The 24706-nt window shown below is 42.3% G+C and overlaps 1 protein-coding gene and 1 long non-coding RNA gene across 2 annotated transcripts; both read left to right on the top strand.

Moving 5' to 3' along the window:
* Positions 1–3195: 3195 nt before the first annotated feature.
* Positions 3196–9783, top strand: LOC126940653 (uncharacterized). Its single transcript, XR_007720851.1, has 3 exons — positions 3196–3323; positions 6346–6458; positions 8017–9783. It is a non-coding gene; the product is annotated as an uncharacterized LOC126940653 (long non-coding RNA).
* A 5232-nt stretch (positions 9784–15015) lies between these two features.
* Positions 15016–24384, top strand: METTL21C (methyltransferase 21C, AARS1 lysine). Its single transcript, XM_050766696.1, has 4 exons — positions 15016–15231; positions 18603–18754; positions 23078–23195; positions 23713–24384. Exons 1-4 carry the CDS (start codon positions 15042–15044, stop codon positions 24105–24107), a joined length of 855 nt encoding a protein of 284 aa, XP_050622653.1. The 5' UTR covers positions 15016–15041; the 3' UTR covers positions 24108–24384.
* Positions 24385–24706: the final 322 nt, after the last annotated feature.

Below are 24706 nucleotides of genomic sequence, written 5' to 3'. Positions count from 1 at the left end.
TTGTGAGAAAGGATTAGTAAAATATTAACTTATGGAATTTTGTTCTGGGAGAACTAAAACAGAAGCTAACCTATTATTGCAAAGAAAGTCTCTTAACTAAAACGTTAAATCTTGAAGAATATCTTTGCTATTTACTTTTATTATGTGTGCAGTTATTAAAAGGACGTTTTTAGAGTATTTTTAGGCTTACGGCAAAATTGAGCAGAAAACACACAGACTTCCCATACACCCCACATGCCACTCACCTCTCCCCAGCCTCACCCACTATCAGTATCTCACACCAGAGTGTACATTTGTCACAATTGATCAACTTACATTGACACTTTACCACCCAAAGTCTATAGTTTACATTAGGGTTCACTCTGAATGTACATTAAGACAAATATATGACATGTACTCACCATTATCCTCTCATATAGAGTAGTTCCACCACCCTCAAAGTCCTCTGGGTTCTACCTATTCATCCCCCGCAACCCCACCTCCTGGAAACCACTGATCCTTTTACTGTCTCCATTGTTTTGCATTTCCCAGAATGCCATATGGTTGGAATCATACAGCATGCAGCCTTTCCAGACTAGCTTTTTTCACTTAGTAATATGCATTTAAGATTCCTCCATGGCTTTCCATGGCTTGATCATTTCTTTTTAGTGCTGAATAATAATCCATTGCCTGGATGTTCTACAGTTTACTTATCCATTCACCTATTGAAGGACATCAGGGTTTCTTCGAATTTTTGGCAGTTACAAATAAAGTTGCTTTGGAACCAACCCAAATGCCCATCGGTGATAGACTGGATAAAGAAAATGTGGCACATATGCACCATGGAATACTATACATCCATAAAAGGAATGAGATCATGTTATTTTCAGGGAACACGATTGAAGCTGGAAACCATAATTCTCAGCAAACTAACACAGGAACAGAAAACCAAATGCCGCCTGTTCTCACTCATAAGTGGGAGTTGAACAATGAGAACATATGGACACGGGAAGGGGAACATCACACATCAGGGCCTGTCGGGGGCTGGGGGGCTAGGGGAGGGATAGCATTAGGACAAATATCTAATGCATGTGGGGTTTAAAACCTAGATGACTGGTTGATAGGCACAGCAAACCACCATGGTACATGTATACCTATGTAACAAACATGTACATTCTGCACATGTAACCTGGAACTTAAAGTAAAATAAAAAAATAAAGTTTAAAAATAAAGTTACTATAAACATTCATGCACAGGGTTTTTGTGGACATAAACTTAGGGTTCCATAAATTTTCAGCTCATTTAGGTAAATACCAAAAACCTTGTTTGCTGGATTGTATAATAAGAGTACGTTTATTTAGTTTGGTAAGAAACCACCAAGCTGGGCCAGGTGTGGTGGCCTATAATCCCAGCACTTTGGGAGACTGAGGGGGGTGGATCACGAGGTCAGGAGATCGAGATCCTCCTGGCCAACATAGTGAAACCCCGTCTCTACTAAAAATACCAAAAATTAGCCAGGTGTAGTGGTGGGCGCCTGTAATCCCAGCTACTCAGGAGGCTAAGACAGGAGAATCGCTTGAACCTGGGAAGTGGAGGTTGCAGTGAGTCAAGATCGCGCCATTCCACTGCAGCCTGGACAACAAGAGTGAAACTCTGTCTCAAAAAAAAAAAAAAAAAGAAAGAAAGAAAATCACCAAACTGTCTTCCAAAGTTGCTGTACCATTTTTGCATTCTCACCAGCAATGAAAGAGACTTCCTATTGCTTTGTATGCTCACCAGCATTTGGTATTGTCAGTGTTCTGACTTTTGGCCATTCTAATAGGTATATAGTGGGATCTTGTTTTAATTTGCATTTTCCTGATGACATGTGATGTTGAGCATCTTTTCATCTGCTTATTTGCCATCTATGTATCTTGTTTGGAGAGGTTTCTGTTCAGATCTTTTGTCCATTTTTGATTGAGTTATTCATTTGCTTATCATTGAGTTTTAAGAGGATTTTTTTTGCATATTTTGGATAAAAATCCTTTATCAGATATGTCTTTTGCAAATATATTCTCCCAGTCTGTGATGTCTTTTATTCTCTAGGTGGTGTCTTTTGCAGAGCGGAAGTTTAAGCTTTAATGAAGTCCAGGATATCAATGTTTTCTTTCATGTCTGGTTTGTTTTTATTTGTCTCATTATTTTCTTTCTCACTGCCCTTGATGACTAATAGGGACCTCTCCTCCTCTTTCTGTGCCCCAGTTGGATTATGCCATTTCTGTGGATCCTACACAATTGCCATGGGCATCATATGACATGGTGTTTACAGATGGGGTTTTGAAACTGAAAAGCAGCTGTACACCTATCAGGTGACATTACGAGTCTCTTGACAGTACACACACACACACACACACAGAGAAACACACCACATGCACATATATATCCACATGCTTTTATTTCTTTCTTCTTTGGCCAGTGGGTTGTATTCATTATACTAATTAAAAAGAGACCATCCTTCTTTAAAAAACAAAAGAAAGAAAGAAAAATGTAATAAAGAGACCAATTTTTAGTTAGGTGCAGTAGCTCACATCTATAATCCCAAAGACTTGGGAGGTTGAGGTGGAAGGATCATTTCAGCACAGGAGATCAAGGCCGCAATGAGCCATGATTGCACCACTGCAAACCAGGCTGGGCAACAGAGCAAGGAAGACCCCAACCTGTTAAAAAGAGAGGAGAGAGAGAGAGAGACCATTTTTTTTGTATTACAGTTGACAGTAGCATTTGAAATCTAAGAGATAACCAGTAAATGTCATCTTTCATTCCAGAGGTTTTAGAAGGTTAACTTTCTCCGTCTCAGGGAGAAGTGTATCTATTTCAGTGCCCTCTGTCTCTGGAAGGTACAAAAATTCTCACATGTCTCAGGTTCCTCATGCCACTTCTTGGTCTATCTGTGCACTTCCTTGTGAAATCTAGTTTTAGCAAGAACCCTGCTAAGTCAGTTTAGCCAAAACCTTTGATATCTGATCATCTTCCATCTTCCTCATCTTCAAGGTAAGGTTCCTCATCCTCCACCATCCCTTAGGTGACGTCTCATACCCTGATCTGTCTTCAGCAAGAATCCTGTTAGGTCGATTTAGCCACAATCCTCCTTACCCGGATGTTACCTCATAGTAATTTTCTATCCACTGCCCCCTCCCTGCTCCTTGACTGTAAGTTCTTACTTGCCCCTGCTGTGGTAGAACTTGACCCTGTCAACTTGAAATAATCAGAAGAATTAGAACCCAGCTTGAAAGAGGTTATTTAGGCTTTGAAAAGCTGAGAATATAGAATATCCTTCCAGGAAACACAGACTCCGGAGAAATGAGGTGGGTGCTCTGATGTTAAAAATTAAGCTTTTGCTTATATAGGCAGAAAACAGAGAAGTTTAGTTCAATTATAACGTTTTCTATACAAGGTTAGTTTATGAGTTACAACAATTTAAATAATGACAGTTTGTTTTCTGTTTGTTTGCATTTTCTTCCCAATTTAAAACAGTATATTTAATATTGCATCTTTAGACAATATTATGTGATAGCCATAAAGCCTTTGTGTGAGAAAGGCAGGGAGAAAGTTTATCTATAACGAAGATCCACAGTGAATAGGGAAGAGGTCTTCCTCAGGGCCTTTAAGTCATTTACACTTCATAGAACAACATAGGGAAGGAAGAAGGCTAATCTCTAATCAGAGAAACACAGGTTTCAATTGCCTGGGTTATGTTTGCCTGCTCGCCTGACTCAGGTCCCATAATCACATTCATTTAAGGGTCAAAATAATTTAAAGTTCCAAAAGCTTAGATTTTAAGTTACTTATTTTCACAAGCCCCATCTCCCCCATCACAAAATCTCACTGCCGTAGTTCCTCCACCAACCCTGATGGTCCTGAATAACATCTGCTTTACTGTGCTGTAACAAGCATCCCTGAATAATGTTTTCTTTAACAGAAGCACCAAGAACTATCTTTGTGATTTTGCAAGATTTTCCCAGTTTACATTCATCTCCTGCTTCAGGGTTTTCTTTCCATTTATTTTGACAAAACTACATGAAACTTGCAGTTAACTTTAACTGAGTAATTAAAGACAACAAAAAGCAAACAGAGCTGGAGACAGAGAGAGAAAAAGAACCCCAATGAATTAACTGTGGCAGCACCAAGCGATTTGATGTTTTCTGGCCTATAGGCCTGGCTACGGGGCACCTAGAACCCTCAGGGCTAGAAGTTCCAGCTGCCCATTGACTAAGCTCTAGGAAAGGAGAGGCAGGAGCAGAAGAGGGCGGGGAGGGGAAAGGAGAAGGGCAGCATGTGAAGCTCTAAAAGCTTCTGATTTATTTTGCTGAAGATCTAGTCATCAGCTATAGAAAGAAAGGTGTCATTTGGTAACTGTCATAACCAGGTAGTTTATGATAGCTCATATTACCTCTATCCCACTGTAATGAGAGTATTTATTTGAAGCTGTCTCTCCATCAATTACAGGGAAAGATCTTGAGAAAAAGACAATTTCATGTAACATCTTTCAATATATTTTATTCCATGGTACTTTAGAATTTCTGTTATATAGCAAATGGCATATTTAAAAAGTACCCTTTCTAAATTTCTGTTATTGGTATATAAGAATGCTGTTTTTGGGGTTGGTTGCGGTGGCTCATGGCTGTAATCCCAGCACTTTGGGAGGCCGAGGCAGGCGGATCACCTGAGGTCAGGAGTTTGAGACCAGGCTGGCCAACATGGTGAAAACCCCTCTCTACTAAAAATACAAAAATTAACCGGGCGTGGTGGCGCATGCCTGTAATCCCAGCTACCTGGGAGGCTGAGGCAGGAGAATCACTTGAACCCAGGAAGCAGAGGTTGCTGCAGTGAGTGGAGGTTGCACCATTGCATTCTAGCCATCTCAAAAAAAAATAAATAAATAAATAAATAAATAAATAAATAAATAATGCTGTTTTTGTACACGATCTTATACTCAGTTGATAAACTCCTTCATTAGTTCCAAATAGTTTGTCTGTAGAACTTATTGCATATTCTAGATAGAAAATCATGTCGTCTACAAACATGAAACTTTCATTGATTCCTTTCCTATTGTTACAGCTCTTATTTCATTTCCTTGCTTTTATCATACTGTCCAGACTTCTGCACAATGCTAAAAAGGAACAGTGACAGTGGATATTGTTGCCTTTTTCCTGTCTTTGTAATTTTCCTCCATTTAATGTGTATATTATGTATAAATAATGAATATATTTAATGTGGGCTTTCAGTGGACACGTGTTGTCATGTTTATGAAGTCTACATATATATACATATATACACACACACATACACACACGCACACATATATATACACACTTTTTTTTGAGACAGAGTTTTGCTTTGTCACCTAGACTGAAGTGCAAGGGCACGATCTCAGCTCACTACCACCTCCGCCTCCCAGGTTCAAGCAATTCTCCGGTCTCAGCCTCCAGAGGAGCTGGGACTACAGGCAGCCACCACCACACCAGACTAATTTTTATATTGTTAGTAGAGATGAGGTTTCATCATGTTGTTTAGGCTGGTCTCAAACTCCTGACCTCAAGCGATCTGCCCGCCTCAGACTCCCAAAGTGCTGGGATTATAGGCATGAGCCACTGGGCCCTGCCAAAGTCCCCTAATATTTATGTTGGTTTTAAAAGACCATGAATGATGTTGACTTGTACTAAACCTTGTTTATATATCTTTCAAGATGATCATATAGTTTTTCTTCTTTAGTCTGTTAAAGGGAGAAATTACATACAAATTCCCTCTTTCTCACCTCCCACTAATATCACAGGATGTGCCCTGTATTTTTCTTCATGCTTATAGAATAATCATTTGACAAGAGTATGCACACAGCACACACACACACACACACACACACACACACACACACACACACACACACAATCAGGCTAGACTAGAAGTATGTGTGATAACAAACCCCCAGCATCTCAGTGGTTTGTCCCCTAAACGTTTGTCTTGGTCATATAAGATCTGCACGCAAGGGGCAGTGGTTGTCCATGAGAAGGTGCAGCTATGGAGGCAGCTTCCTTGAATGCTTTCATTATTTCTCCATCCAAAGACTTTGCTTTTTACTAGAGAATGGGGGCGAAGCAGATTGGAGAAGTTCCCAGAGACTTTTCCTTCCAGAACCTGGTGGAGTTGGTATGAGAAAGGTGCTATGTCTCTCAGAGACGAAGGAAACAGAACCACAGAGCTGAAGAGGCACATCTAGGCCACTCATTTGGAAAGGGGGAGGGCTCAGCTTCCAAGGAACAGGCTCTCTGTTGCTTCTCACCTGGCTAGATATTTAAATAATTCAGCCTATTTCCCCCCAAACCTTGACAGCATGGCCTCATGGGAGAACATGTCTCTCCAACTGGGTCCATTCCTTCCCCTGTTCTAGGGGAAGGAATGAAAGGAATGCCGCGTTGTGGCACATCCCAGAATAGTTCCACCAGGTAAACACATTCTTTCCTAATAGAAATCTGTTGGGAAAAAATGATCTTTCTGAACAGTGGTCAACTGCTGTTGCTAAAATCGGAGCATGATTAGCGACAACTAAGTCCCCTCTCAAAAGTGTCATGTCCAAGCAGCAGACGGCACTATGGAAAGAACGGACAGCGTTGGAAGCATCTGCTCCTGGCTGGGAGTCGTAGGATGTCAGAGTCATGGGGCAGTCTCTCCCGCTGCTTCCCAGGCCTCACAGTAAAACAGTAACCGAGGCATCCTTGCCCCTCCTCAGCTTCCAAGCTGAATCACTGTGAAGAGATGGTGTTTCCACACTGATACATTTATTTCACTTCATTTATCTGAGGATGAAAGTGAGCTGCCGAAAGGTATCATTTATTAAAGTGGAAAATAGAATCAATGTCATTACCAGAGTATCCCTTATTTCAAGCACATTTTCAGTGTCAGACTTTCTCATCCAAACTTGTTTCCCAAGCACGGCGTTCCTCCATGTAATTAATATCACATGCTTATAGCTCAGCTGAAAAGCATTCTTGGCTATTTTGATAACATGAAACCTGGCTGTTACCAGTTGTGATTTACACGTGGTTGCAGTTGGAGATTTTTCTAAAATTACAATAAAATTTCTTTGTGGGGAAATCTGTTTTAAGGACTGGATTGGGGAAAGAAAATAAAAAAATAGAAGTGAACAACTAAGTGTGTCTATTCACCAAAGTGCATATAAGTTTATCAAGGCAACACACTGGCCTTCGATCAGAGCCACTTTACAAGGCAGGTGATTTATGGACAGCCAGGCCGTCCCCTGCAGTGAAGCGTGGGGCTTGAATGCTTAGGGACAGTCATGTGCTATTTTTAAAATGAAGAGACTATAACTTCACTGCGGTTTCCAAACTTATTGGATTATTTTACTCCTATGCTTTATTCCCTTCTTCACTGGTAATGTTGGTCATCTAAGACGAAACGGAAGTAAAATTTTCCATGTTCATAAGTCTGACAAATTTTAGTTTACAAAATTCCTTTCTCTGCAGGTGGAGATTTGACACTGTACCTGAGTGGATACGGGATTTAATTGTTACCAGAGCCAAATCCAAGGCGGGAAGAATCCCATCTGAAGATCCCAAGGCACAGGTGTTCTAAGTGGCCTCAATCGTTGCATCCCATATAGAAGCAGCTGGCAGTCTCAGCGGCTGCTTTCAGGGGACTCCCCCAGAAGTCTAGCCAGTGCAGGGATGGGTCAGGGGACATTGCAGCAGCCCTGGACCGTTCGACAGATAGGGTTCTGAGCTTTGGGTCACTGTGTTACCAGCTAATTGAGGGACCGGAAGTTATGAAATTGCCTGATTTCACTATGACCTTTTCTCCATTACACACTGAAAATCACACACATCGAATGTCAGTGGTTCCAGGGTTCTTGAAGAATGTCTGTGTCTCCAATGAAACCCTCACTTCTCTGGGAGGGAATTCCCATTGAGTCTCCCTTATAAGTAGGCATGGTGAATATGTCTTGCATTTGTCTGATCAGTATCTCTTCCTTTGTGGACCTTTTAGGAAAGATCAGTGTGGAAATCAATGAGCCTCCTATTGATATTCTGGGATGGGAACAAGAAGAGCAGCCCATGGCAAGCTGTGGTGAAACAGCCAATCACGTTATTGTCAGTGGTCCCCTGGGATCACGTGCCTGTTACGGAGGAAGCAATGGAGCCAGGGGAGAAATGGACATCATCTAGAGGTTTGGACTTGGGGAAGTGCAACTCCATTGCTTTTAGTTGCAATAGCTGGAGGAGACTTCAGATTATTTTCCACTGTAGAAAGGGTGGGTCTCCATTGTGAAGTTGTATTTATGGAAATAAGGAAGTATGTATGCACTGGGTGAGAAGAAGGGTAGGAGGGCTATTATAACCCTTGCCTTTTATGAGTTATGACCCTGCATCCCTTTTTTGAGCTGCCAGCCTGCTCTTTGTGATTTGGTGCAAGGCTTCCCACACAACCCAGTGCTGACTATAGGGGTGAACTTAGGACTAAGTTAGAGCACTCAGAATCTTTTTCCCTAGACATTGAATCTTGACCATAGATACACAGTGATGGATGGTGACTGCAGTTGTGGCCTTCAATGGCAATGTTTAAAGAGAAGGTCTGTGAACTCCTGCTGCTGAGATCTCTGAAACCAGAGCAGCCCTGTACCCTTTGTATCTCAAGGCCGGATGTGTTATGGGACCAACAAGTTCATATTCCACTGTGTAGTAACAGGCCAATGCACTGAGACAGCCAGGAGGCAGCAGAGAAAGTGTAATGATTGCAGGGCTCCTAGCAAGGAGATGGGAGGAGACCCTCAAATCCATCTCCCCGAGAGTTCTGAGTTGCAGTTTTAAAGGGGATCTTGGAGGGTGAGGGGCTGGAAAATTGGGGTCATTGATTGGTCAGGGCGAGGAGGATGAAATCATCAGGATGTGGAGCCTGTGTGCTTTGGTGAGTCAGTTTCTTGTGGGGTCCTTCAGACCTGCTGATGCTGGTGGTTTTAGTGGCATGCAGGATGTCAAAGTATATCTCAAAGGAAAACAACATTTCATAAGGTTCCAGTTGTTATCTCTAGAGCAGATAAGGGGATCTATAATCTTGTAACAGGGTCTATGTGATTCTAGGACAAGAAACAAACAACAACAAGGAAGCGTGTCAGAGAACAGGCCGCCCTCACGATCAATGCTGGGTGTGCTGCAAACTTGTTTCAGTTTCATTTCTCTCCCTCCCTTCTTCCCTGATTACTTGAATGAAGTTTATTGGGATGGTTTCAGATGCTCAACTTTCCACATGATTAGGTGAGTGACCCAGAACCCTTCCAAAGAACCCTGTGGACTCAACCCTCTGCTTGAACAACATACAAGATAATATGAGACATTTATTTATTGAGGACCTTCTAAGCACCTGGCACTGTGCCAGATTCTTTCAGATGTATAAAATTTCACTTTCTCCTGATGATTCCGGAAAGGAATGACGGCATCTTATGAAGCTGTAGCAGATGCTGTCCTGGCCTCACTCACGTCTCTCAGACGTGTTGGAGTGCCCCGGCTGCTGCTCTGCACGTGTAGCTGAGGTCCTGGTGGAAAAATACCACCGGAGCTCTCTGAAGCTGGAGTGGAATAATTCTGAAGCGTGTGTTTTGCCTCCTTTCCCAGTGTCTCCTCATGAGGCTAAACTCTGGTCACCTGCTCCTGTTGCTGGTCTTGTGGCACACATGTGGCAGGCTGTCACCCTTTCCCTGGGTTGTGTCCACTTTTCTTGTTGTGTTATTCATACTCTCCAAATAAAATGCTTTCACTCAAATCCCTGCCTTTGTGTCTGCTTCTTCAAGAAACCAAACTAAGTAAGATGGGGGCTTCTGGGACGCTTGGAAGATGCAGCTCAGGGTTGGTCCTGTGTTAATCCCTCTATCAATGCGAATCCACCTCCACTGTATGGATAACACTGAGACACAGGAGAGGCGAGAACAACTCACCTGACATCACTTAGTCAGTAGACACCTGGGATGGCAATTGGGGTTTACCCTTCATGGCAATGTTGATCCTTTTCCTGGCCCAGGGTGGCTTGACCTTTGCACTGTAGACATTCTGAGCTGGGTAATTCTTTGCTGTGCAGGGCTGCCCTGTGCATTGTAGGAGGTTTTCCTGCATCCTCTATGCACTAGATGCCAGGAGCATCCTACCCCTTATTGTGATAACTAAAAATGTCTCCCCAAAATTGCTGAATGTCCCCTTGGCAGGAGGGGAGGATTCCCCCTTGAGAACCACAGCCCAAGAGAGCCAGATTCCATAGGAAAAAGGGCAGTGCCCATCCTGACGGAGAGAGGCGAGTGACAGCACACGGACAGCCTCCTTATGGAGACTTTGATCCAATCTTGTATCTTCTGACTCCAAATCTGGCCCACTTTCCATTATGTAGGCTTCTTGGGATCAATTGTTCCATTGCTGTACTTGTTAGAAAGTTCTTTCCTGTTGAGCCCAAATCTGCTTCCCGGTAACTGACTTCATCAGCGTGCCCTCTGAAGCCATGCAGGAGTTCTAATCCTTTTCATGGGCTGCACTTCAACTATTTGAAAACAACTTGTGTGTCCCTGCCCTGTCCCCTCCCTGCCCTGCCTCCCGCCAATCCCTCCCTGAACCTTTGGAGCATCCCCGTGGCTGCTTGGGCACTCAGAGGTTCACTCAATAACAAATTCAGCAACTACAACACCTACTATGTGCCAGGTGCTACCCTATGTCAGGAACAATTCTCAGACAGGGAATTCAAACTTCTTGGTTCCTTCTCAAACCTGCAAACAAGAATTGCCAGAGCCTGGAGTTCATGCATGTTAAAGCTTCCGAGGGATTTGGGCATAGTCTGCCTACAGTTAAGTCCAGCATTTAAGAGCCTTTGATCTACCGTGGTCTAGCTCCAGGCAATAGAGCTCTGATTTGTATCTTAAAGCAGCTATCTAAAAGATGGCTTTGAAGAAAGTATTAAAAAGGAACTCTTTTAAAAAATTATTTATTTATTTATTTTGATTATACTTTAAGTTCTGGGGTACACATGCAGAATGTGCAGGTTTGTTACATGGGTATACACGTGCCATAGTGATTTGCTGCACCCATCAACCCATCATCTACATTAGGTATTTCTCCTAATGCTACCCCTCCTCTAGTCCCCCACCCCCCAACAGACCCCGGTGTGTAATGTGTCCCTCCCTGTGTCCTTATGTTCTTATTGTTCAACTCCCACTTATGAGTGAGAACATGCAATGTTTGGTTTTCTGTTCCTGTATTAGTCTGCTGGATGATGGTTTCCAGCTTCATCCATGTCCCTGTAAAGGACATGAACTCATCCTAAAAATAGGATGCTAGGTTAAAGAGGTACATGTTTCTATCAAGTCACACTTTCAGTAAAATAGCTTTTAAAAAGTTTATGCAAAAAAAAAGCCTAGAAGTTGATACAAAAACAATGTTCGTGAGGTTTCCTTCTCTAGATAGTAGAATCAAAGGAGATCAACATTTTTTCCTTTGTCCTTTGCTTCATTTTAAAGCTTGTAGAATGAATGCGTATGTGTGTCTATGTGTGTGTATATATGTATATAGATATACACACACATATTCATGTACATTGCCATTAGTTTTTAAAAGATTTTTGTAAAATTGTACTGATGGCCATCTTTTTGCTATTTCTCATAGGGACTGATGACCCCTGGAAGAAATAAGTCACAGACATGCAGAATGCGATCATAGACTAGGAGCATTTGGGGAATAAGAAAGCATTAGAACGACAGAGCAAGAACAAATGCCTGGTCATCCCCCATCATTTAAGAAAGTGGGAAAGGTGATTTATATGGGACCACAGCACATCTAGATGAACATCCTGAGTAAAAAGAAACTGACATAAAGAACACAAAATAGTGACACCAGAGAAACGAGTACCAAGGGTGGGTACAAAAACATAAAAGGGCTTTTATATCTACTCAAGTTAAAACACCATTCATCCAACTCCCTGGTTGAATGTAGCCTATCACAAATGATTCTTTAATTCCCATTTGTCTGAGGCTTTACTTTACATGACCTATATTCTATTTTAAGGGTTTCTGAGCTTCACAAATGAGCACATGATTTTCCTCCTTCCCTTTCGACTGTCCCTTATTTCAATCACATAAATCACAATGGCTTACTTTTTCTTGGAAGAGGGTTTCTGATTTCCTCTTCTCTTTGCTCCTTCTAAATCCCCCGGATTCAGCGTTAAGCCTTTGACTCCTGTCCCTTCTCATGGATAGACATTCTCCTTTCTTCCTCCCAAAAGCATTCCTTTCCTCTTGGTAGATCCGTGAGTTCTTTCTGGCTGCCAGGATATGGGTCCTAGGCAGAGCCTGGGTGGGCATGTCCTCCCTGTGGCTACCGGAGTTTGGTAAATGAGCACAAAATTCGCAGGTCTGTGCAACTGTCCAGCACCCACTTCTTTGAAAAGTGAATTGGAAGTCTAATGTTTCCTACCACATCGCAGCAACTGGATGCCACAGGGGTAGCCTCTGTTCTGTTGCAGTGATATTCCTGAAACTTTTGAAGGGAATTCCATTTAATGTTGCTAGGACTGTGTGTGTGTGTGTCTGTGTGTCTCTGTGTGTGTGTGTGAGAGAGAGAGAGAGAGAGAGACAGATAGAGAGAGAGAGAAAGAGAATTCTAGCAAAGTAATGTGTCTATGAGGACTGGTGGATAATGCTACCCTAAATAACTTGGGCTTCCACTGGCTGGCTTTTGTTCATAAAATGCTAATCCTTTCAGGTGTAGACCTATATAAAACATTGGGGATTAAAGGTGCACAGAAGCTCCACTCTCTTCTGCTGCATAAGGTAAAGCTATGTTTAACAATTCAAAATTATTCTGGGCTTACTAACAACGAGTCATTTCCAACTCTTTATTAACTATGAACATGTGATGTAGATCATAGACGTGCTGAACTAATAACAGTCAGTAGACTATAGCAGTTCTTTTGCAGATGGCTTTTCAGAGCACAGCTGTCTTCGGGAAAAGTTAATTTATCACATCTACAGTGATGGAGAGGTCATCATTTCATTGCACAAGGAAAACTGTCCTTGGTATTTGACTGAAAATAGTTCTTTCCTTGCATGGAAAATGAAGATGCCTTAGATTGAATGTGCACGGTCCTATGGTGACAGGTTGAAATTCCGTATACAGCGTCACACTGTGTATTTCCTCTGTAACTTTGAAAACAATAACAACAGTTGATATCGCATGAGCAGGAGGCTTTGCATGGGCGACCCCTCTTAATTCCCACAACCATAGTATGAAGCAGTCTCACCGTCATCTACGTGATTTACTTGTATTGTACATGGCACAGGCAAGAGTCAAAGGCAGGCAGGTTTCTCACCACAGTGCTGAGACGTCTACACTGCGGACCCTCCAGATACTTTCTAACAACCAGTCTGCTATTTTCTAGGGGGAACAATCCACTTCCTGCAGCTGTGAGAATGTTGGAAAGAAGGAGCAAGTGAACGCCTGCAAGAGAAACAAATCCTCCTGTGAAGCAGAGCCTGGTAGAGCATTCTTGGCTGGCTTGGTGAGCTGGAAAATTGGGGCAAGTAGTTGATTATGTGATTCTAGAGTCAATGAAAATGCCACATTACTTCCACCATAATCTCATTGCTTTGAAATCTGTTGTGCGGACACGTGTGGGGCACACAGCCTCCCCCAGGTGTAGACAGAATTACCCACATGGTGGGGGCCTGGCACTCTTTCTCATGCTTTGTTCCCTGAGGGCAATTTCGTGCCTGCACGGCTGGATTTGGTGCTGGTCTTAGGTGAGCTAGTCAGTCGTGGCGTGGCTGGCATGTCCAGTTTCCACCCTCAGTTGGATGGAACCTCAATGTGATGGGCAACTCCTGTGTGTGAGGAATAAACCCAGGACAGTAAACACAGATGAGAACCATTTACATTTTGTAAAAGGGACTAGAAAATGTCACTGTGACGGTGTAGACTTCAGATACACAAAACATGATGAGAAATGTCAGGACAAAGCAGGCATAGAAAAACAAGTCAGAACCAAGGCAACGTGGGCTGCGTCCTGCCTGCTGAGTAAGAATGGAGACTTGGGCTGGATGGCCCATCCTGGCTGTGACTCCTGGCATCATCCCTGGCCAGCTGTGCTTGGTCTTGTGCTGGTTTTTAATCTCTCTGAGCCTGAATTTCTCTCATCTGAGACAAGGCGTCATGCCAGTGTCTACCTTATAGGGTTTTTGTGAGGATTCAATGAATACACATCAAGCCCTTCAAGAACTATGCGCAGCAACAATGTGAGAATTCCTCCAGCAATGTCAGGCATCGTATTTTAGGACCAATCAATGATCCCAATAGCTAGGTCTCTTGTTCTGGACCAGGTACCATTTCCTGCGCTTTAATAATCACGTTCACTCTTCTGTTTCTCACGGCAGCCTTGGGAGGTAGGCAGATAGTATGATCGCCTTTTCGCTGATGAGGAAATGGGCCCTGAGGGACTGAGTGAGTTGCCCAGTGTTAGAGAGGGAGCCAAGTCGAGCTCCTGGCCCCGGTCCCAGTGCTTTCTACTGTCTTGCAATAGAGCCTCAGAGGAAAGCAGAGCAGCCTTGTGTTGGCTCCAAATCCCAGCTTCTAATCCATGATGTCATTAACCCCAGAATCCACACGTCCCCCCAGTGGTATGCAAGTCTGGACAGATTTTATGATTCAATTCCAGAAGTTATTAGAGATACAGTATGGAGTTCCAGAACTTAGTGATGGGCTACAGTATTTGGAGTGGGGAGGAGGATGGCAAAGAATAACTTTTCAAAAGAACAAGAACTTGCTGTAGGCCCCTGAGCAACATAAAACTGGTTTTCAGGCCAAAGCTGCTGTTTTGGCATTTCTTCACGCACATAGGTTCAGTAATGCTGAATGGTTTCTCTGCACCTTGCTCTGCAAAGCCAGGATAACAGCTCCTTGGGTGGCTGCTTTGCTCACTCAGGGAACTAAGCTGAAAAGCAGGCGTTCTTTTCAGCTAAGATAAACTACACCTTTCGGAGCCCTCCGGGAATGTCTTGGGCTGAGCGACTCGGGCCTTGTCCAGCTTTTTCCTCTCAGCAGGCTCCGGCTATGGACGTGTGTCTGAGCTCCGCGCAGCAGCCTGGGCGCCGGGAGGAAGGACTGAGCTCCCCGGGTGGCTGGTTACAGGCTGAGAAGAAGGGGGCTTCGCAGAAAGACAGCACCGGGGCAGCCCTAGAAGGTAACCTCCTTCTTCACCACTTCAACAGTTGTCCTCAGTTGCTTTCCTGGCGATGACATATTCAAGTAAATTTCAGTGACAAGAATTTCCATTTCCTTTTAACACTAGATTTTTTACTATAATGAAGCTTAGCAGAAAAGTGCTGTTTTGCAAGCATAAACATAATTCCTGTTTTTTCATTATTTACTTTTAAAAGTAATTCCTGTTTTTTCATTATTTACTTACCAAAGTTCACACATTTGTTTTTATTGCATGTATAGATTTAAGCTTGCTATATTTTTGTAACAAGAACTTAAAAGAAGAAAAAAAAATCTAGGTTCGTTTCTGCTTTTCCCCAAAATACATTCTTGGCAGCTTTGTCATATAGCGAATCTTTAGAAATCAAACTGTATTTTCCCATTAGGACAATGTAACAGTTTAGGGTTACATTTCTGGGCATGGATTCAGTTGTAAATAAATAATAGACATAACAAATAATATAATAAAAGCCAAGATGCAGCATTTACAGTGTTTATAATTAAAGGTGGTAAAAAATACATCCCAATTCTAATAAATGAGAATGTTGTCTATTTTTACTGAATTGTTTACATAAAAATGCAACTCTACCTTATCTGAAAATCTGATCTCTCTAAAACTATCAGAATAGCACAGATAGAATAAATGAAAATATTTCAGGTGTAATAAACATACATTTCTTTATTGTTGTAGAACCTCACAGGGTCTTATGAGAGAATACATGTATGTCTATATTTCCTTGCAATGTTGATTGGAAAAGTGTAGCTGTCAAGCTTAATATTTGTCAGTTTATTTACCTGTGAAATGATGAGCCATTCAAAATCAGTCTACTTACTCTTCCTAGTCTCTAGAGAAAAATAAGTCCCCAGATGGTGACATATGGGAGGAGGGACAGGCATGGCCTGGATGAGAGTGGGGCAGGGCAGGGAAGCGGCAGGGGCTGGTACAGGTCCCTGATACTCTGAGCCACCACCCAGCAGTGTGCTGGTGATGGCTTGTACTGGCACCTGAATTTCAGTAATTTTTTTGTAGCTGGTTGTTATATATAACCATCATTCAAATTTAAGTTAGAATCTTATTATTAAATAGATTATATTAAAGACAAAGGATATTAAAGACAAAGGTATATTAAAAGCGAAGTTGATAAATACTCAAAAGTCATCATCAATTATTCTATTACCTCTTCCTAATATCTACGCTCTCGAGGGTAATCGTGTCTATGGTGCCTGTGTGGTAGGAACACTACACAGTGGCGAGGTACTGCACGTCTTTCCCCAGCGACGTCATGCTGCTTCTCTGAAATCGGCATAGTGGGATTAATGGTTATTAAACATTAATTACCCTATTCTTCGGCCTTCTTCCTGCCTCTGAACCAGAATTCAGAGTCAGTCTCTCAGTTCTGTGTGGTAGGAGCTGGGATTCTGTTAGATGTCGGTGGCTTCCCAAAAGAGGTGGGGAGAGCTACAGGGCTCCCTCCTTTTTCTACAACCTCCCTACAGCCTCCTACCAGGGCAGGTGACAACAAAGGACAAGGTCTCAGGACTGAATTGGCTACCTTTATTAGAGGGGTCTTGCAAGTTCACTGAGGTCCCAGGTTTCTGGAAGCTCACCTTTTTTGTCAGGGCAGAGAATTCTCCTTCAAAGTGGTAGAACATACTAAATCAAAGTCCCAGGCGAAAACAACACTGTGAAGGGCCGAAGACACCCGTGATGCTAATTTACAAATGAGTCACTTCATTCCCGTTTTTTTCAGTGTGCTGCACACTGATACTTTTGTACTATACAACAAAAAACGAATTTCTAGATAAATTAAATGAAAATATAAAGAGACATAGAAAATACAAGCTCCGCGTTTTGTTCGTGGATTTAACAGACATGGTCAAATGGTTGTGACTGTTTCTAAAGGCTCACTCCAAATCCCTCTACTTACTGTGGAGCTGTTACTGGCATTTGCAGAGCAGTGGCATGGAACTGTTCCAGTGTGTATGGCATGAGTGACACCTGAAACACCCAGAGGCCCTGCCCCTGACCTGAGGGATGCTCTGCTGACCAGGTTTCTCCCAAGACCCACTTCCCTTTGCCTCGTATTCACCTCCTTCTGCCTTCCACCTTGAGTGCCTATTTCAGATTAAAACACTTCCAATGTTCACTGGCTGCCTCCTCTACCTTTGTCCAAAGCCCGTATTTTACCTCCTGTTAAACGTTTTACAGTCATATCCCAGGCCACAAAGGCAGGTTTCGTGCAAACAAAACTGACCTTCCTCCCCGCCAGTCTCCGCACTGTTAATTCTTTCCCAACGCTGGGACCAACACCTTTTCCTCTGCTCCTGATCCTTCTTCTGCACACTTTGACTCACTGCTCTTTTTACTCCCAAACACTCTGGAAAACCTGCAAACACTTGTGATCCCTTGGTGTCGGCCCGATCAGGTGCTCTTTTCCTCTCATTTTATATGTCATTTGAGAGCTGCTAGCGTGGGTCATGGGTTTAAAGGAGTATTTAAAGCAATAGTAACTTAATAGCCAGAGCTCAGTTGACATCCTCCCCCAGGGATGTGGGGCTGGCTGGGCTTGGGTGGCTTCTACCTTTTGAGCAGCAATTGTAGGAAAGATTGAAGGAACACGCTCCAGCCAACATGTGGGAATGTTACTTCACTTCAAGACCTAAAAATAGGCAGGTCTGGCTGGGCGCGGTGGCTCATGCCTGTAATCCCAGCACTTTGGGAGGCCAGGGCATGTGGATCATGAGGTCAGGAGTTTAAGACTAGCCTGACCAACATGGTGAAACCCTGTCTCTACTAAAAATACAAAGATTAGCTGGGCGTGGTGGCACACACCTGTAATCCCAGTTACTCAGGAGGCTGAGGCAGGAGAATCGCTTGAACCCGAGAGGTGGAGGTTGTGGTGAGCTGAGATTGTGCCACTGCACTCCGGCCTGGGCAACAGAGACTCTGTTTCAAAAAGGGGGGAAAAAAGGCAGGTTTGTGTTTACCTAGTTGCTCTGTATCCAGACAGCTCATTTGTGCAATTTTGCTGGTAAATTCGCCGTTTTTCCATCAGCAAAACATATGGTGGGGACGGATCCACACCTCTTCTGTCCTCCCCTAAATAAAGAAAGGGCCCAGAGCATTCTCTGGCATTTTGTCATGTGACAAAAATGTCACATCCAAATTTCATGTCCCCGTCATCCCATGTAATTCAATTTTGTGCCAATTTGCAGGCGTTCTCCTTGATAGCATCATCCCCTGTGTTTAGGGAAAGGTCGCTCAATCTAATGCCGTCTTACAGTTGTACCAAGTGTGTCTTTGCACTGGATTTTAACAAATCATGAACTCCAGTTTATTTTTCTACTTCACAGAATCCAACAGGATAGAACCATCTCTTCACAGCCTCCAGAAATTTGTTCCTACAGATTACGCCAGCTACACTCAGGAGCATTATCGGTTTGCAGGAAAGGAGATTGTCATCCAGGAATCCATAGAGAGTTACGGAGCGGTGGTGTGGCCAGGGGTGAGAGAAGTGTCACGTTTGTGATGTCAGGATTTCTGGAGATAACAATTCCGTACTTCCGAGTTGCCTTGGACAATTTGTTAAGTTCCTTCATATCCTGTGCTTCTCAATTTGAGAAGCCCCTGCGGGGTGTTGGTGGTGGGCTTGGGATCAGCAAAAACAGTATTTCTTTCAGAAACACTGGTTTTACTTTAAGCTCTGTTTCTTGAAACATTATTTTTATATTAAATAAACTCAGCTATATGAGGAAGTGAATGCAAAACTTATATACATTGTTAAGAAAAAACCCAGAGATTTAGAGTTTAGATATTGCAGTGGGCATCTCCGAGACATGCCCGTCAACCCTCAGACATTCATCTCTCTCTCTCTCTCTTTTTTTAAATTTTGAGACGGAGTCTCACTCTGTCGCCCAGGCTGCAGTGCAGCGGCACGATCTCGGCTCACTGCAACCTCCACCTCCTGGGTTCACGCAATTCTCTTGCCTCAGCCTCCCGAGCAGCTGGGACTATAGGTGCGTGCCACCACGCCCGGCTAATTTTTGTATTTTTAGTAGAGATAGAGTTTCACCATATTGGCCAAGTTGGTCTCCAACTCCTGGCTTCAAGTGATCTGCCCACCTTGGCCTCCCAAAGTGCTGGGATTACAAGTGTGAGCTACTGCGCCCGGTCACCAGCCATTCATCTCTTTTCCATGGGGGCTGTGTCGGTAGGGACGTTTGGAAGCATGACTTTGCGGCATGTTACCCCTGTCACAGCCCTGAGAGGATGGCGCTGAAATGAGGGCAGTCCTCTGGATTTTGAGTCAGAAAAGCTGCCATTTCCGGGCTGGGTGGTCACAAATGTTCACTTCACCTCCATTTGCCTTCATTTCCATGTTTAAAACCTAGGGTGGTGGTAATGTCTACAGCACTCCTGACGTGGTTGTCAGAATTGTGAGAATTAATTTCAGGTTGTGAGATTAAATGAAGTCCTAGTGTAAGCTCAAATGAGCTGTCCTCATTAAAGTAATATTCTTGCCACCTTCAGCTGAGGAAATGGGGATGCGGGCCCATCTGCTGGCGTGGTAAACCTCCCGACTGGGGTGCAGGGCAGAGCCAAGTTGGGCAGTGGCCCTCGGAGCCAGCGCTGTCGCTTTTCCCACTGCAGATGTTGTCAGCTTAGAAAGGCTCCAGATCAGAATTTCTCAATCTGCAGTCTTGTTAAAATGCAGATTCTGATTCAGGAGTTCCAGGGTGGGGCACATTTCTTACACATTGCCAGGTGATGTGTATCTGCTGGGCCAGGGCCGCCACACTGAGTAGTCCTGGTTAGTGGTTCCATAGGGCTCCCTCAGGTCATCTGGTGATGACACAGGATGGGGAGAAGGGTAGCCAAAGGGCTCCAGGCTCTTAGAGTGTCGACCTTCACTCACTCCCAAACAGGGAGCTCTATTTTTACACCGTATGCATATAATTTCCTTCAACCAAAGGCTTTTCTTTGCCTTAAAAACAAGTTTGAAAATCATCAAACTACTCACAGCTTCCTATTGTAACACATTTGGCAAATAGACGATAGCAGTGGTGTAGCGATAAAGTGGTGTAGTAAGAGATCAGAGGCCGGGCATGTGGCTTACGCCGTAATCCCAGCACTTGGGGAAGCCGAGGCAGGAGGATTGCTTGAGCTCAGGAGTTTGAGCCCAGCCTGGGCAACATAGTGAGACCCCATCTCTCTTTTTAAAAAAAAATAAAAACGAAGAGATCAGAAATTGAAAAAAGACTATTTGTCCACCTGACTGTTTTATTCTGAACAAGGTATCATTCATGTACCAAACATTAGCCTCTCACGAAACCTGTTTCCTGAAAGCTGCATAAGAAGGGTATCTAGAGTGGGATGGCACCCTTTTCCTGTGCGACTTTAGGTGCAACTCTGTGAAAAGATCCCTTCGGAGTTTGCTAATAGGACTAGGGGCTGGGGGGAATGTTTACAATGTCAAAAGACATAGCTGTTCCCGAGAAAAGCTTGGTCTCCAGATGACACCCTGGGGTCAGCCCCTCACAGAGCAGGGCACCAGGAAGGATGCCTGCAGCCATCTCCAGGAAGTTTCTCAGAGCTGCCCTCTGAATGGCTCCAGGTGACACTCTCTTCCTGATATTGACCTCCTCCCCCCCAGCCCCCACTACAAATACTACTCTTCTTTCCTTAAGGACCAAATAACTCCTTTCTTTAAAACTTCCCTTCTAGACTCTGGAGCTCCTTGCAGTGTGCTGCGGTTGGTGCTGTTTATGTCACACCCATGTTGCTATTTCACCCACCACCCTGGCCTTCCACACCAGCTGGCTTCTCCCCGGCCCCTTGAAGTCGGCCCTGACTCCTCGGCAGCTCTGTGGTGATCCCTCTCCCCTCAACCTGCTGTACGCTTCCTCTACAGCACTTACTTCCCCAGAATGCAGTTTGTAATTGGCTGACATGGCCCCCAAGCCCCACTACTGAGTTCCCAGACAGTAGAGATGACTGCGTCATATTCATCTTTGCTTGTAGCAGTTCAATATGAACAGATGAAGATGAAATGGAGTGACACACAGGATCAGGTTGGCTACTAAACCTACCACTGGTGATCCTAAGAGTGACACATCTCAAATCATCCTGGTTGCCCCCACTCCAAACTGGGCCCCAAATCGAAAGTAGAGTCCAGAGGAAGATGGGGGCATATCGTTAGCTAGGGCCTAAATGTGTAAGTAAATCATAGAGTTCATTATTTTTTTAAATCTCAGTGTTCACATTCCTCACTCTAGGTTATTTATACTCAAATTTAAGTAACTTTGTCATTTCTTCTCATAACTCTTCCTAATCTCTCCATTCCAGGGCACTGCTGGTTGATTCCTCATGGCCATAAATGTAAACACCTCAGCAATCAATGCAAATCAAATACCCTTTACTCTTTGTGGAAAGGTTAGAGGAAGGTGGAGGCAGAAGAGAATGAATAAAGAAGAAAGGGATGTTTGATTTCCTGTATAAAAAACTAACAATATTTAATTATATATTGTTATATATATAACTAAACGTTGATATATAAAACATTTTATATGTATTATATATAAAATTTAGTTATATATTGTTATATATATAAATGTTGATATATAAAACATTTTACATGTATTATATATAAAATTTAGTTATATATTTATATATAACTAAATGTTGATATATTTATATATTATATATAAAATTTAGTTATATATTGATATATAACTGTTGATATAGAAAACATTTTATATATAATATATAAAATTTAGTTATATATATTGTTATATATAACCAAATGTTGATATATAAAACATTTTATATATATTATACATAAGATTGTTATATTTTTTATATATATAACTAAATGTTGATATATAAAACATTTTATATATATTATATATAAAATTTATATATTATATATAACTAAACATTGATATATAAAACATTTTATGTATTATATATAAAATTTATATATTGTTATATATATAACTGTTGATATATAAAACATTTTATACTATATATAAAACTTATATATTGTTATGTATATAACCAAATGTTGATACATAAAACATTTTAAAAAATCTCCTTGCTACTACTCAAAGTGGGTCCATGGGCCAGCAGATGAGCATCATGTCAGGGCTTGTTTAGACGTGCAGGATCTTGAGTCCCACTCTTGACCTACTGAATGAGGATGTGCATCTTTAACAAGCTATCCAGGGGATCTTTTTGCACACTGAAGTCTGAGAAGCAATTTCTGAACAGTCTGTTTCTTAGAAGAACCACATTTTAAAAAGTCACTAACCCGTTGTTCAATATGGCAAAGCACTAGCCAACCTGAATTTTGGTAAAGGAGTCAGGAAAGAGGTGTTCAAGTTTATAAAATGACATTTAAAAAAAATTATTTCTATAATTTAAAAAACTGTCTTACAAGAAAGAATTCTAACATAAAACAACATTCTTAAAGCAGCTGGAGACCTATGATTAAACCAGTGGAAGAAGTTGCTGTTTTTTCAGCCCAACATTGCCCTGATTTGAAAGAGCTAAGCTGATCTACCATTCTTCCTATGCTTTGGAGATTGAGCAAATCTGAGGGAGGCAATTTTAACAAATCTGTTTCCCCAGTTCCTTAGATGCAATTTATTATAACTTCTTTATTTCAGAGGTCTATATATGGCATTGAGTGTACATTTGGGTTCTGATGAATATAAACTGAACATATATAATAACACGTCTTTTAGTATTTAAATTTGGGTGCCAGAAAGGGTTGCTACTGACTTCCAACGTTCCAATGCCCACATGAAAAGTTATAATTATTTTTCAGGCTACGGCTTTGTGTCAGTATTTGGAGGAACATGCCGAGGAACTGAATTTCCAAGATGCAAAAATACTTGAAATTGGTGCTGGACCAGGCCTTGTTTCCATTGTGGCCAGTATTTTAGGTTTGTTTATTCCTGACCTACTATCCAGACCTTTACTGTAACAATAACAAGTGCTTACTCTATGACAGGCTGTGGTTTAGGTGCCTGGCCCTGACTTCACTCAGTGACTCTCCCAAAAATGTCATGCAGCAGGAATTACTGCTGTTATCCACAGAGATAACTGAGTCTCAGAGAGGTTAATCAACTCCAATCAACCAGTTTCCATGGGACGAAGTTGAGTCCAGAGGCATGACTCAGTCTCTGTTGTCAATCTCGGGGGTGGGGTGAGGTGGGGGAGCTACTGACCTCAGGTGGTTGGAGGCCAGGGAGGCTGCCCACCATCTTACAGTGCACAGGACAAGACCACCCACAAGGAAGAATTAGCCAGCCCACATTAGGTCAAACATGTCCAGCCCACCCACCAGTAGAGCCAAGGCTAAGGAATCCAGTTGTTTCTTGTGTCTCTCCCTGTGTCTATGTACACTGTGGTTGCCCAGATGTTTCCAGGTCATTGTTGCAATTTTTCTTTCTCTCTTAGGAGCTCAAGTCACAGCAACAGATTTGCCTGATGTCCTGGGAAACCTTCAATACAATCTTTTAAAAAACACACTACGATGCACAGCACATCTGCCTGAAGTGAAAGAACTGGTATGGGGTGAAGACCTGGACAAAAACTTTCCCAAGTCAGCTTTTTACTATGATTATGTCCTAGCCTCGGACGTGGTCTACCATCACTACTTCCTGGACAAGCTGCTCACCACCATGGTGTACCTTTCTCAGCCAGGGACGGTGCTGCTTTGGGCAAACAAGTTCAGATTCAGCACTGACTATGAATTTTTAGATAAATTCAAGCAAGTTTTTGACACAACACTGTTGGCTGAATATCCAGAGTCATCAGTCAAACTTTTTAAGGGGATACTAAAATGGGACTAAATCCAACAAAATGCCTTTCACAACGTTAGTGTGTCTTTTGAGCGATGTGTTAGAAATTGCTTTGTTAATAAAGACTTCTTTTATAGGATTGAGAAGGTAGTGCATACAAACAACTTGTATACTTGGAACTAATGTAACAATACTGCAGAAACTTTCTAAGATAACTTAAGATTATCTGGTTAATCTAAATATCTAAAAAGAAAAACTATAAAAACATGAAAAGTAGCTTTGTTGGTTCCAACGAAGTTACATGTTTAATAGATCTTATATGGATAAATTAATAAGTGAATTTCTTCCCTGTTTCTGCTATAGAGCATATGTTTAAACTTGTCAATATACTGCTGTCACATGATTTTTGAAACTGGGCTTGACAGAGTCACTATATCTTAGCTTGAAGACTCTACTTTTGCAGATTTTTAACTGCAGCAAAAAGAGGATATTGAATGATAGAAAACAATTAATAGGCTTAAAGTTGATTAAAAGTGAAAAATAAAACTGCTGGAATAAGAACAATGTTGTCTTAAGAACTTCTTAATTTACAAAGACTCTCCCTCCGTGTCCATTATCTTAATAATTTCTAGTTAATTTCTATATTGTCT

Source organism: Macaca thibetana, chromosome 17, assembly GCF_024542745.1.
Source record: "Macaca thibetana thibetana isolate TM-01 chromosome 17, ASM2454274v1, whole genome shotgun sequence".
In the NCBI taxonomy this organism is placed as follows: domain Eukaryota; kingdom Metazoa; phylum Chordata; class Mammalia; order Primates; family Cercopithecidae; genus Macaca; species Macaca thibetana.
Note: the sequence above shows the minus strand (reverse complement) of the source record. Positions and strands in the feature narration are given on the sequence as shown.